At 39.9% G+C, this 15,656-nt stretch overlaps 1 protein-coding gene across 1 annotated transcript; it reads right to left on the bottom strand.

The window, feature by feature from the left end:
- Positions 1-233: 233 nt before the first annotated feature.
- On the bottom strand, positions 234-3,670 carry LOC140770748 (uncharacterized). The gene has a single exon (XM_073112007.1). The coding sequence runs from the start codon at positions 3,103-3,105 to the stop codon at positions 445-447; it is 2,661 nt and encodes an 886-aa protein (XP_072968108.1). The 5' UTR covers positions 3,106-3,670; the 3' UTR covers positions 234-444.
- Positions 3,671-15,656: the final 11,986 nt, after the last annotated feature.

Genomic DNA, 15,656 nt, shown 5'->3' with positions numbered 1-15,656 from the left:
GCACCGGTGTAAAAGTGATGGTGGAAGGGTTATGGATGATGGAAAGGTTAGGGATAGCGATGGATAAATTGGAAGAAGGGGGAGAAGAGGGCCACTCCTAAGGGACTAGGGTGATTGGCCTGTCGAGGGAGATTAGAAGCGGCGTCGCCGGGGAGATTGAGGGAACGAGAGCGAAGAAGATGAAGGAGGCAAGGCAAACTCAATTCTCAATATTCAATCCTAATTTTGGTTGCCCTACACATACTTTTATAGGCTAACCAACAACTCAATCTTATCCTAAAACACAATCTTATCCTAAAACTCAATCTTATCCTAAAACTCAATCTTATCCTAAAACTCAATCTTATCCTAAAACTCAATCTTATCCTAAGGTAAATCCAAACTCGAGACGACGTCGGTGAAGTCCGAATCGTATCAATCCACCACGCTTCCGCAACCTTGTCCTCAAGGTTTGAAATTTGGGAAGCGATCCATGATGTCTGTCTCTAGCTCCCATGTAGACTCGTCAGTAGGTTTGCCCAGCCACTCAATCAGCACTTCAGTCTCTAATCTGGATCCTTGGCGTCTTCTCCTACGACTTAGGACTCGAACCGGCTCATTGGAGCCATCTTCCTCCATTGGTTCGGGTAAGGTCGAACCCACTACATGGTTAGGCCCGATCTGGGCCTTCAATGCCGAGACATGGAAGACGGGATGTATCCTGGTTCCTTCAGGTAGGTCCAATCGGTAAGCTACTGGACCGATTCGTTGTAGCACTCGGTACGGACCATAGTACTTGTATCCCAACTTTTGGTTCAAAATGGGTCTCAATGTGGATTGTCGATACGGTTGAGCTCGAACGAACACCAATTGATCCACCTCAAATTCTCGCTCACGTCGGCCTTTGTCATGCGTTTGCTTCATGCGGTTTTGTGCTGTGGCTAGGTGAGTCTTGAGCCGTCTCAATGTTTCATCTCGATCAGCAAGCTCCAAGTCAAGCTCAGTCCTATCCGTCGCCGCGAGTCTATCGTAGGCACGCAAGACAGGGGGAGTGCGCCCATAAACCGCCTCAAATGGGGTCATGCCAATGCTTGAGTGATGAGCGGTATTGTATGACCACTTAGCCCAGGGAAGAAATTTGACCCAATCCTTTGGTCGATCCGCCACAAAGCATCGCAAGTATTGCTCTAGTCCACGATTCACCACCTCGGTTTGGCCATCCGTCTCGGGGTGATAAGCTGAACTAAGATTGATTTGAGTCCCTTGCAATCTGAAGAACTCGGACCAAAACTCACTTATGAAGATGCGATCCCGGTCTGACACGATCGTCCTAGGCATCCCATGCAAGCGTGCCACTTCCCGAACAAAAATTTCAGCAACCCTTTTTGCTGAAAACGGGTGAGACAATGTTATGAAATGTGCGTACTTGCTCAGTCTATCCACCACAACAAACACCACCGATTGTCCCCGAACCTCCGGCAGCCCCTCAATGAAGTCCATGGAGATATCCTCCCAAATACGCTCTGGTATAGGTAGTGGTTGCAGCAGCCCGCTAGGCTTGAGTGCCTCCGATTTGACTCGTTGGCAGATTTGACATTCACGCACATACTTCTTCACGTCCGTCTTCATCCCAGTCCAAGTACAGTTTTGGGCCAGCCGCTTGTAAGTACGTAATACCCCTTCATGACCTGCTATAGGAGTATCATGGAAGTGTGCCATCAATAGCCTCCGTAGCTCTTCGTTTCGGGGTACCTTGATTCGCCCGTGCTCTAGTACTAACCCATTGCGCTCCTCGTGCTCGGGGTTGCTTGAGGGGTTCTCTCTCAACTCCTCCATGAGTCGGACCAGATCACTATCCTCTGCACTGGCTCTCCGTAGATCTGAAAAGAAAGGAAAAGTGGGTGCCGAGAAAGAAGCGAGCCCCCTTTCTTTTGGAAGTTCAAGCAGCGGTTTACTTCCATCCAACAACACTCTCTGATCATCTCTCCAAAAAGTCAATGTGAGGCTTGTAAAATCAAAGGTCACGGGCCCCAAGCTCCGAAGCCATTGGGTCCCTAAAACAATATCGGCACCTTGCAAGGCCAATGGATAAAGATCCAATGTGAAAGTTTGGCCTTGCACCTTCAATTCTGCACCTCCACAAATAGAATCTGCTCGCAAGGTGGTGCCATCTCCAATCGTCACATCGAACCCTTCCGTGGGTTCCGACTCGAGCCCAATCTTCCTAAGGAGCCTCATGTCAATGAAGTTGTGGGTGGACCTAGTGTCAATCAAGATTCTCACTGTGGTTTTCTTGATTACACCGTTCACCCGCAAGGTCTTTGGCGCGGCTGTCCCCGAATAGGCGTCGAGGGAGATTTCGGCCTTCGTGTCCTCCACGTGTTGTTGCTCCTCAACTTCTTCTCCTCGATGTCCAGCCACATCTGCACCTTCAGCTGCCATGGGTGGAAGATCGTGGCCTTTTCCTTTGAGTTGTAGCTTGGCAGGGAGCTGCAACGTCATCACCGGTGACGAAGCTGTCGTGGTCGACTGTCGATTGACCGAGGAGAATGGTAGAAGATCGCTGGAGGCCATATGCGATTTCTTCTTAGTTGCCGACTCACGGTGGTTGCAAAGGGAGCTGGTGAAAGGCCGCCCAAGTGTCGAAATTCGCGGTTTCGGATCATCTCCTTCACCACCGATGAGGATTCCTGATGAGGGATATCCAGTGACCAGGTGTGGCGTAGCCAGCACTTCGCGATTTGTCGACAAGGTCTCCGGTGCATGGGAAGATGTGGAGGTTCCGAGGGCTGCTACAATGGTTGCAGATCTCATTGTAGTTGGTGGCAGTTCGTTGCGGCTGACCATAGGTCGAGGTGTAGAATCTCGCTCTTGCTGGATAGCCGAACTTTCCCCTATTTTTGTGATGAACGGGGAGGCCGTGGAGGATGTTGGGTATGTTGTGGAGGGTTCCCAATGCTGTCTTGTGATTGCCTTGCTTGTTGAAAAAGGTTTCGTCCATGCCCGTATTTCCTGCATCATCTCCATCATTATTTGCTTGTTGATGGCAATCTGTTTGGAAATAGACCCCAACATGGATAGAACGCTAGGTTCTTCCGTATTCCTATTAGATCGAGTGATCGTCATTGGAAGCGCTTGTCCGAGGAACGGTGGCTCTGATACCAGCTTGTTACGATCCTTCCTCGGCTATAGGCTCTGATACCAGATTGATACGAACCCTCTTTTGGTGCTATGGCTCTGATTCAAGATTAATACGATCTTGCACGGAACTTTGAGATCAGATCCCGAAATATCCCGCCGTTGGATCGCTGTGAAATTTTGATATGTTGTAGGCCCGGAAAAGAGCTTTCCAACGGATCTAGTTTCAGGCGAATCGGAGATGGGGATCTCGAAATATCGTTCGTTTAGTGGACGAACGTCAGGATACTCTGTTTTGGATTCCGTGGATGAAGGCACGAAATCCTAGGTAATGGTGGATTGTGGAGGGCCGGTGTTGATGGGGTGGCACCGGTGTAAAAGTGATGGTGGAAGGGTTATGGATGATGGAAAGGTTAGGGATAGCGATGGATAAATTGGAAGAAGGGGGAGAAGAGGGCCACTCCTAAGGGACTAGGGTGATTGGCCTGTCGAGGGAGATTAGAAGCGGCGTCGCCGGGGAGATTGAGGGAACGAGAGCGAAGAAGATGAAGGAGGCAAGGCAAACTCAATTCTCAATATTCAATCCTAATTTTGGTTGCCCTACACATACTTTTATAGGCTAACCAACAACTCAATCTTATCCTAAAACACAATCTTATCCTAAAACTCAATCTTATCCTAAAACTCAATCTTATCCTAAAACTCAATCTTATCCTAAAACTCAATCTTATCCTAAGGTAAATCCAAACTCGAGACGACGTCGGTGAAGTCCGAATCGTATCAAAACATGAGGCTATAAAATAGATAAAAATATCTCACAAAAAGTCAATGTTGTATTTTTTTAGGTTCATCTCTATTTTTTTATGAGTTGCAGTTTTACGAGAAAATTTTGAAACTTTTGTAGTCCTCAAATTTTTATGTTTGGAATTGCAAAATAAAAAAAAAATCTTCTATAATTACTAAGATTTGATCTGAAGATGATAGAGAGTTTGAAAATAAAAGTTATACTATTTTTTGTGCCTCTCTTAAAATTAAATATGAATTTTTAGTACCGATAACTCCACAACAAAATGGCACTGTGGAGATAAAGGACAGAGTTGCGTAGAAAATGACGAGGGTGATGCTTCATGGAAAAAGGTTTCTCAAAGATTTTGAACGGGAGAGATAAATATTGTTGTTTATGTGATCAATCATGTCTATCTTAAACTAGATAGAAAAAAAAACTAAAATATAAACTATGGAAAGGTATATCGAATGAAGACAAGGAGAAATAATGTACTCAAACTACAGAGTGATAAAGTTTTTGAACCATTAGTGAGAGTTAAACTAAACCATCCATTATTTCAAGTAATTGGAATATTACTGAGCCTATGAAGATGAGGAAACAAATGCAAAGTGATGTAACATTTATGTGTTACACTTCTATTTTTGAGCCTAAAAATATTATGAAAAAAATTTGTGGATGATTTTTGGGTTAATGCAATGCATAAAGAACTAGAACAATTCACTAAAAATAATGTAAGATACTTAGTTTCTTTCTAAACTTAAGAATGTGAACACAGTCGAAACAAACTGGATTTACGAGAACAAAAGTAATGAACTTGGCAATATTTTTAGAAATAAAGCTATGCTAATAGTATAGGAATACACTTGGGTTGGATAGATTTTTATGAGACATTTGCTCATATTGCTAGATTAGAATTTATTCGTATTCTTCTTACTATTACTTGTCACTTAAATTTAAACATTTTCAAATGGATGTGAAAAATATTTTTTCTTAAATGCTGTCATGAATGGGACTATTTATATTAAACAATCTAAAGGTTTTGAAGATCCTTAATTTCTTTCTCATGTTTATAAATTGAAAAATGCTCTTTATGGGTAAAAACAAGCACCACGACTTAGGTATGAGAAGTTGATAATTTTTCTAGTAGTTTCGGGCTTCACTCGAGGGAGAGTGAATAAGACACTATTCATTATGTAGGAACATAGGAGTTTTATCGTGGCATAAATTTATGCCGATGATATTTATTTTAAGACAACTAGTTTGAAATTGGATACGGAGTTTGCTGCATTGATGCAAATTCATTTTGAGATAAGCATAATGGATGAGTTGAAGTTCTTTTTGGGACTTCAAATTACTCAGTTGAATTGAAGAATATTTATCATTTAATCCAAATATGTTAACAATTTAGTGAGTAAATTTGATTTAGAAAATACAAAACATGCTAGGACTCTTATGAGAACAAGTGCCAATTTAGGAAAGGATAATTCTAGGAAAAATAGCGATAAAGTTTTATCGTAATATGGTTGGTAGCTTTTTTTTATTTGACTGTTAGTAGGCTAGATTTTGCATTTAGTGTAAGGGTGTGTGCTAGGTTTTAGCCTGAACCTAAGAAATTACATCTCCTTACTGTGAAATGCATCATAAAATATGTCAGTGAGATAATTAATCTAGGCATTTGGTTTACTTTTGACACGAATGCTATCATATCGAGTTATATAGATTCAGATTGGGCAGGTTCTTGTGATGACAAAAAAAGTACTTCAAGTGGATATTTTTATGTCAGTACAATCTTGTTGCCTAACATAGTAAAAAATAATAAAATTCAATTTCTTTATCTACAATAAATATAGAGTACATTGCAGCAGACAGTTATTGTGTACAATTATTATACTTGAAATAGATAATTAGAGACTACATACCTGATCAGGACACAATGATTCTATATTGTGACAATATGACTGGTACAATATTTCAAAAAAATTAATTTCCACTCTTACAAGACATATTAATATACAACACATTTCATACGTGAGTTGGTTGAAGTCAAAGTGATAGCACTAGAACATATTGAGATAGAAAAATAGTTGGGTGACTTATTCACAAAATCTTTTAATATTTAGATATTTGAGTAATATCCTTAAGGCTTTGTGCTTCGGACTAATTATTTTCACTAATTTTTATAGTTTAGGATTTTGGGTCTTATTTATTTTTTATATGTTTAATTTGAGTCTTAAGAGTTTTTCGAGTGTTTTTTGGAATTTTGATTTCTTGAGTTAGTTTTCTTAGTTAAATTGTGTTTAGTCATATAAAATATAAATAGAAACACAAAAATTGATACACTTCTTTAATTTGAAATATTTCATGAAAGAAATTTGACTTTCTTGAATATGAGTGTTGCTAGTAAATCATATCATTATGTAATATATTATATCTTTGCTAGTATTTTCACTCGTATAACTTATGTTAATTGACATTTAGTACAATGTTTAGTGACTTTTGTATATCTTTGCGTGAGTGTAGTTTTATATAGGTGGGGATGACGAGGAGGGAGGAGGGTTGGGTTTAGTTGGTTATTGAGTTGGGTTTGGTGTTAATTGGTTAGTTAATTTGGGTTGAGAGTAATTTATAATCTTCATAGTATTGTTAACTCAGAGGTTGGGTTAAATTTAAGTAACAGATCTAATGGCAGGTTGTTTCCTATACATATTCCCTAAATCATGGAACTCGATTTGTAAATAGTAAAAATGTAGAGTGTAAATACAAATTTAGCTAAAAGGTAGGGTGTTATATGTAAATTTCCCTTTGTTTTAACTTTGATGGTATAGTATAGTTTGAATGAGATTGAGGAAGCATTTGTAACATAAAAGTTTGTGAAATATTTTACGTTTCTTTCCTCATCTTTTGTCAATATAAATTTTGAAAACAGCCAAATTGCCCTTTATGAGCACAACTAACGGGTTTTGTTATCAATGTTCCTACCAAAAGAAATTTCACATATGAGCTTCTTTGTTACGAATCGGCTTGATCCGATCCGAAACAATTTTGGACTCGATTAGACTTGTAACTTTTGAAGGAATCGTTGAACAATGTAACTAATGGATCTTCCTGAATTTTGGATATGTTGTCGCTCTTGGAAAGAGCTTTCCAACGAATCCAAGATCGTAGGGTTTGAAAGGATGGATCTAGAGATATTAACCAGTGGCCAAAAGTCAAATAAACCCTAGCTTGTTAGCCCTCCAATGGCTAGGTAAATACTAGTTTAATTGTTTGGTGTGAAGGGAGAAAAGTTATTGTAGAAGAGGGGGATTAGGAGTTAGAGGAGACTAACTAAAGACTTTTGGGTAGTGGAAGGAAGGAGGTGGGAGAAGATGCCAATGGCTAGAGATAGTTGAGAAAAAGATAAAGGTACAATGCTGATTTCAATTATCAGATAAACTCTAATTAAGGTTTCCTCTCTATAAATTTATAGAGGCTCATCCTAGGGACTCATCAACTAAGTTAAAAATCCTAACAAACCAACAACTTTCACCATGGTGCGTTTAAACGTTGTCCCTGCATTCAAACGCCCCTCAGCAAAAATACTTTTATTTCTTCTAACAAAAATCAATTAGATAAATAAGTTCATCCCAATGAACCCAATGTCGGGAGTGGAGCCAATATAGATCGAGTTGTATCACTCCACCATGCTTTCGTTCACCTTGCACTCAAGGTGTCAACTCGGGATAGCGATCCATGAAATCAGATTCGGGCATCCAAGTCGCCTTATCCATTGTGCATCCTTGTCTCTCCACTAAAATCTCAGTCACCCACTCATTCTAGACTTGAGTGCATCGTTTGGCTAGGATCTTAACTAGAATAGGGGTACTCGGTTTGGCTTCTAACTCGTTGGGTTTAGGCCTTGTTGGCTTGGGTGGAATAGCTCCAATTTGCTCAGTAGGGAGAACTCGAGCCTTAAGGCTTGAGACATGAAAAACTAGGTGTATCTATGCCTCCTCAAGTAAGTCTAAGCGATATGCCACAAGCCCAATCCTCTCAGTCACCTGGTATGGTTCATAAAATTTTGTAGCCAACTTTTCATTAGGAATGGGCCTAACCGAGCTTTGTCAATATGGTTGGAGCTTGATGTAAATCCAGTCCCCAATTGAGAAGGACCTCTCTTGGTGTCGCTGGTTGTAAACTTGCTTCATCCGATTTAGGGTAACTGCTAGGTGCTTCTTGAGTCTCCTCAACACCTCATCACAATCTCACAAAACTGCATCCACCTTAGTTTGGTTGGCTCGGGCCGATGGCAAATATGTATGCAAGGTCGGAGGTGGCTGACCATAAACGGCCTCCAGTTGGTGATGGTATGAATGATGACGAGCATATCTCTTTCATAGGTAGATAGCAGCTCTAAATGCTCGAAAAGAGCCTTGCTCATGTAGGCCACGGGTCTGCCTTCTTGCATTAAAATAGCCCAATGCCGACTCCGGACGCGTCACACTCAATGGTGAACGATTTGGTAAAATCAGCTAAAGCAAGGACTAGGGCTGAGATCATCACCTTCTTCAAGGCTTCAAATGTTTCCCTTGCTTTGTCCATTTGTGTGAATGCACCCTTTCATAACACGGCCATGAGGGGAGCCACAACCTTGCCATAGTTCACCACAAATCGACGATAGTAACCAGTTAAGTTGAGGAAACTGCGTAGCTCCTTGGTAGTCTTAGGCAACGACCATTCTACCATGCTTTGGATCGTTTTAAGGTTAGCTTCTACGCTATCTTTAGATATGATGTGGCCTAGGTAGTCGACCCTTTGTTGCCCCCATGAACACTTGGAGTCCTTAGTTTTCAATTCGTGTTGTCGCAATAGGCCAAGTACCATCCGAAGATGTCGAAAGTACTCCTCCCATGTACGACTCTATACCAATATATCATCAAAGAATATCAGCACATATTACCTCAAATAAGGTCTAAAGATATCATTTATTAAATTCTAAAATGTGGCGGGAGCATTGGTAATATTAGAAGGCATAATGAGGAACTCGTAGTGCCCATCATGAGTTCCAAATGCCGTCTTGTGCACATCGGATAGTTCGACTCTGATTTGATGGTACACCGCCCTCAAATCTAGCTTTGAAAAGTAATATACACCCACTAATTCATCCAGCAACTCTTCAATAATTAGTATGGGATACCAGTCTTTGACGGTGATGTACTTAAGAGCTCGATAGTCCACACAAAACCACCATGATCCATCCTTCTTCCGCATGAGCAAGACCGGTGAAGAATAGGTGCTTCAACTTGGTCTTATCACCTCGCTGGATAACATCTTTTAGACGATCTTTATTATAGCCTCCTTTTGGATGAAAGGATAATGGTATGCCTCACATTTGTTGGACCCGCCCTAGGCATGATCTCAATGCGATGGTCTTGCATCTTAGAAGGCTCCAACATGGTGCCATCACCGATAACCACATCAAAGCCGTTAGAAGGCTCCAACTCCAATCCCAAACGTCTCACCATCTAAGAATCTACAAAATTGTGGGTGTTTCCTAATCAATAAGAATTAAGATTTTGTTCTTCTTAATCATAGCTTCGACTCAAAGAGTTTTCAAAGTCGACTTGTCAGCAAAAGAGTGAAGAGAGAGCTCGGGTTGGACTTCAAGCGGGTTCTCCTCTTCGATTTGGCCACCTTCTTCCTCTTGCTGCTCTTCAAGATCTTCAGTAGGATCATCATCGATCATCTCCCCATGAGCATGATGGCTACGGGCTGTTTGGAGCATTTGTGGCCCAGTGTGAAGCGCTCGTCATAATAGAAGCATAGGTTGTTCGATCTTCAATCTTTGATCTCCGTTGGTGTGAGGCATCGTCCCATCGTCCGTGGCTTTCCCCTAGGGTTAGGGGTTGTCCATGGTGGGGGTGGTCGATTGAGGTTTGGCCGAAACCACCTTGAACGTGCCACACCCGAGACAAATGGTCTTGGGCTAGAGCACGAGTCGCTAGTGCTCCATACTAGACGGTGTATTGCCTTCAACTCCTTTATCTTCTTTTCCATCATTTCAGGCGCTAAGAAGGCTTCTAAAAAAGTGGATGAGTCGCCTTGACTTTCACTTGAATATCATGACGAAGCTCGGAGATGAAGAAAGTGCTTTTGAGGGCTGAGTCTGACCACCCATGGACTCAATTGCTAATTCTTTTGAACTCCTCTTGATAGGCTCATACTGAGTTCTTTTAGGTTAGCTTCATCAAAGTGGCTTGGAAGTCCTCATAGCCGGAGGGTCTAAAACGCACACAAAGGGCATTAGCGAACTCCTCCCAAGTGGCGAAGGCGTGCGTGCGATATACTGCTTAAAACCATCTCACCGCTATGTCTTCATGGTGGAATGAGGCCAGAAGCACCTTTTGGTGATCAGGTGTCCCTCGATAAGTGAATAATTGCTCCACCCTATAAATCCAATCCAACGGGTCACCACCGCTGAATTTAGGAAAATCAACTCGAACAGTGTGGGGTTGTAGCATTTGGTCATGTTCGTACTTGCATCCTCGGTGAAACGGCTCTTATTACTGGACCCTTGGTTGATATGGGGGGTCATCACACTCATCCTAAGGTTCCTCTTCTAGATGTGGGGCCATAGGTGCCCTCTGGTGCAAGGGTGGTAAGCCGATCTGGCGTCGTGCGGTTCATCACACTGTTGGCATGGTGCCTCCAAGATCGATCCTCATCAATTTCTATCTCTTGGTAAGGGACGATCTTCTTATCTTCGATGATGTTCAGGGGTATGCCTTGGAGGATAATGGTTCCTGTCAACAAGGGTTGCCTTGATCTCCAACAATGTTTGTGCCATGAGCGCCATTGTTTGTGTGAGATCGAGAGGGCCTTCTGTCCGTCCTAAGATGCTTTTATTTCACTCTACTCATCTCCTTATCGAAACCCTACTCTTCTCACTGACATTTGCTATCGTCTCCAACCAAAAGAGGTTATGCTAAGCTGCTCAAGGCAGAGATTCTAAAATCAATTAAGTCTACTCCCAACTAAGAATACTGTTTTGAAGTCGATCTAATACTCCTCTCGTTCATCTTTGATCGATGCTCTTAGTCATCTCATAATCTCTTTCTAATGATAAAAATATTTTGACAATATTTGTTACAAATGCTAGTATTAAAGTAGTAGATGCCTACACTAATGTGCCATAATTGGATAGCTATGAAATGCTTCGTGAGCCAATCGGCTGAAATATTGAAAGAGTATACAAATGAGGACTAATGATATAATATTGCTCGGAGTTTTAAATACAAGTTAGGACCAGACCAATTTTGTAATATAATGATAGGTATATGCAATATGTGGGTGCATCTGCTGATGCAACTTAAAATATATATACATGTTGAAGATTTAAATAAGCAGGATGAAGCTGCTAAAAGAGATAATAGAACTGCTGAAAATTAAATGAGTTGAAGATAAAAGGTGATTTGAGAGAAGTTAAAGCTAATATGAGAGCATATAAATCTAATATGAGAGAAGATAGAGTTGATGATGATCTTTGAGAATATGAAAACTAGATTGATGATTATTCAAGTAGCATTGATGGAGAATGAGACAATTATAATTAAGAAGATGCAGATTTTGAGAAAGAAAAAGAATAGAAAAAGGTGACAATTTTGATAATGATGATAATGCTTTTAATAATGGTGAAGATGTTTATGATATCCATCTATCTTATCTGGTGAGGAAAAAAGACCTAAATATTCTGAATTTAGAGGTTAGATAAACTTATGCTAACCTAAATTGGTTATGAGAATGGTTCTTTCAAATGTGCAGTCATTCAAAACATTACTTAAGGAATTACAAATTAGAAAGCTATCAATACAAGTTTGTAAAGAATGAATCTTCTAAAATTATAGTTGTTTGCTTAAATAAAAAGTGCTTGTTTAGATGCCATGCATCTCAATGGGAATGGTTAAATGGATGGGTATTTATTCAGACAAACTATCTTTCAGAGTCTGTTAGCATTTAGGGTGGAGGTAGAGAATCCCAAGAGTCCTCTGCAAGAGTCGTATGTTGATCTGGAGCTGAAGTTGCCACTAGTTGTTGACGTCCTGATTAAACCATTAGGTCTCCTAAGCGAGGTTGGACTGATACATATGTTGGTTATGGCTCTTGCCACTTCACAAGGAATCAGATAATCGACCAGAGGCCTATTCCATTTGGTATTGTAGTTGTTTAGCAATTTAGCTACCCTATTATTAGGTTTTTAGTATTGGTAAATATGTATAAAATATTTTAAATATTTTTATTTTTGTATATGAGTATTTATACAAATATTTGTATGATTTGATTCGAAGATTTTTGAATTTTAACCAAATAAATCATGCCATCCAAAGTGTCGTAGAAGTCGTTCAAAGTTATAGAGGCATAGTTTTGGCCATCTGAATGCACCTTGGAAAATGTTCAAAGATAAAGAGACATAATTTTAGCCATTCAAATGCACCCTAGCAGTTGTTCAAGCTACTCAAAGATATAGAGACTCAAGTTAGGCCATTCAAATAGGGTAGTTTTGCATTTGAACGGAGTCATGAATCTTATGAAATTTGAAAATCTGTGATACCTGATTTGACTAGGATTTAGTCTTATCTTTATAAGACATAAGTATGAGGATGCCCTAACCCTAAAGGCCGTCGGTTATTACTTTGGGAAGAAGTTTTTGAAGAAATATTATTTTTCACCGACAGAGGTTTTATTCATCTTCTATATGTGAAGGAGTCGTGTTGAAGGTCACCAGTGCAGAAGATCAATCTCGAGGGTTGATAAGGTTAGAAATTAATCATGAAAAGTAGTGAATCATGAGATCTAGCAATCAAGACTATGTTTGGATAAAGTCGTGTGACATGTTGTCTGTAAGTGAGTCTTGTAAACTACTATAGTTTATTAGTGATTGGTTTAATCCGACTTTGAATCTACTCTCTCTAAACCTAAGAAGACTGAAGGTTTGGACTTAGCTACTATTACAAATGACCTAGAAGAGTTGAATGAAGAAAGTGAAATAGATATTGAGATTATGGTTATGTTTGTGAAAAAGTTCACCAAATTTTTCAAGAAGCCTTACTAGGTTATTAGTGAGAAGTTTGAGAAAAAGAAAAAAATTGTAAGTTCGAATTCTAGGATGGGAAACAATTCTTCAAAATAGAAAATTAGAATTTATAGGGTAAATTACGATGCTATGAGCATTATGATTTTGGACATATTTGCCCCAATTGGCTCAAGAGAAAAGGAAAAGCTATCAAAGTCTCTGAGGATGACTCACATGAATTGGATGATGACGATTCCGAGAAAGAACCATGGAACTATCTAGCTTTTACTACCTCTCTCTCTCTCACTAACTTTCTTTTGATTCTAAAAGCATAGATGGGTAGAAATTGTTGCCACCCAAAGACGAAAGAGGACCTGAAGATACAAAAAGTATACAATAAACTATACCTAGAGTCTTTCAAATTGAACAAGAACAATATGCGACTACATACAAGATTGAAGAAAGTTGAAGCGGAAAGAACTTTATATGAGGATAAGTACAAAAGAAAACTCAATCAAGTCAAATCTTACACAACAATTGGAGAACTTATGGAGAAGTCAAGGATTGCGGAAATTGAAGAATGATTGTTAAAGGAATTGACTTTTCTTAAAGGGAAGAAAAAATTAGATGAAACTCTTGAGGCTCAAAATCTCTAGCAAGGACAAGTATGTACTTGAATATACTGGTAATTCGAATAATAAGACGATTGTTTTTATATCTGTAGGCTTTCAAAAAAGAGAGAACATGAAATCACTATTTGAACCACCAAAGTAAACTTGGATGAACTTTTCAAAGTCAAATTTGAACCAACATTGTGGTGAGTCTCAAAGAGTAAAAAAGTAAATTGCAATCACACTCCCAAAACAAAGTAAGAAGAAAAAATTTTGCACCTACTTATTATCACTTTGGCATTCTAGTTTATTTATGGTGTTAAAATAAAATTTATCTAGGTTAAGAAAAGTAATCTAATGCTATGTGGTACATATTGCTTTGAAAGCTCTTATTTTAAACATGTGGTATTTGGAAAATTGTTGTCCAAGGCATATGTTAGATGACCGATCTATATTTTCTAAACTCAAAGATTTTGAAAGGGGAGTTGTGACCTTTGATGATAGAAATTCAACTAAAATAAGTGGAAATGGAACTATAAATACTCCTAGTGTGTCTACTCTAGAAAATATTTTTTATGTTGAAGGTTTGAAAGCAAATATTTTGAATATTAGTTAATTTTGTGATGAAAATTTAAGGTATAATTTTTGAAAAATGATTGTCCTATCTTATATCATGAAGGTAGTATTATATGTTGTGGATCTAAGACTTTTGATAATTGCTATGTAGTTGGCACTAAAAATAATTTGAAATGTAATAATGCTACTTTGGAAATTGCATACCTCTAATCTGCTCAGTAGGGAGAACTCGAGCCTTGAGGCTTGAGACATGAAAACTAGATGTATCTGTGCCTCCTCAAGTAAGTCTAGGCGGTATGCCAGGAGCCCAATCCTCTTAGTCACCTGGTACGGTTCATAAAATTTTGGAGCCAACTTTTGATTAGGAATGGGGCTAATCGAGCTTTATCGATATGGTTGGAGCTTGATGTAGATCCAGTCCCCAATTGAGAAGGACCTCTTTTAGTGCCGCTGGTCGTAGATTTGCTTCATCCGATTTTGGGTAGCCGCTAGGTGCTTCTTGAGTCTCCTCAACACCTCAGTTTGGTCGGCTCGGGCCGATGGCAAGTATATATGCAAGGTCGGAGGTGGCTGACCATAAACGACCCCTAGTTGGTGATGGTATGACTGATGGCGAGCATCTCTCTTTCATAGGTAGATAGCAGCTCTGAACGCTCGAAAAGAGCCTTGCTCATGTAGGCCACGAGTCTGCCTTTTTACATTAAAATAGCCCCAATGCCAATTCCGGACGCGTCACACTCAATGATGAATGATTTGGTAAAATCAGCTAAAACAAGGACTAGGGCTGAGATCATCACCTTCTTCAAGGCTTCAAATGCTTCCCTTACTTTGTCCATTTGTGTGAATGCACCCTTTCATAACACGACCACGAGGGGAGCCGCAACTTTGCCATAGTTCACCACAAATCGACGATAGTAGCCAGTTAAGTTGAGGAAACTGCGTAGCTCCTTGGTAGTCTTAGGCAACAACCATTCTACCATGCTTTGGATCTTCTTAGGATCAGCTTCTACGCTATCTTTAGATATGATGTGGCCTAGGTAGTCGACCCTTTGTTGCCCCTATGAACACTTGGAGTCCTTGGCTTTCAATTCGTGTTGTCGCAATAAGCCAAGTACCATTTAAAGATGTCGAAAGTACTCCTCCAATGTACGACTGTATACGAATATATCATCAAAGAATATCAGCACATATTGCCTCAAATAAGGTCTAAAGATATCATTTATTAAATTCTAAAATATGGCGGGAGCATTGGTAAGACTACAAGGCATAATGAGAAACTCGTAGTGCCCATCATGAGTTCTAAATGTCGTCTTGTGCACATCGGATAGTTCGACTCTGATTTGATGGTACACCGCCCTCAAATACAGCTTTGAAAAGTAACATGCACCTGCCAATTCATCCAGCAACTCTTCGATCACTGGTATGGGGTACCGGTCTTTGACGGTGATGTAATTAAGAGCTCGATAGTTCACACAAAACCACCACGATCCGTCCTTCTTCCGCACGAGCAAGACCG

Source organism: Typha angustifolia, chromosome 11 (genome assembly GCF_048772165.1).
Source record: "Typha angustifolia cultivar Huaian chromosome 11, ASM4877216v1, whole genome shotgun sequence".
Classification (NCBI taxonomy): Eukaryota; Viridiplantae; Streptophyta; class Magnoliopsida; order Poales; family Typhaceae; genus Typha; species Typha angustifolia.
Note: the sequence above shows the minus strand (reverse complement) of the source record. Positions and strands in the feature narration are given on the sequence as shown.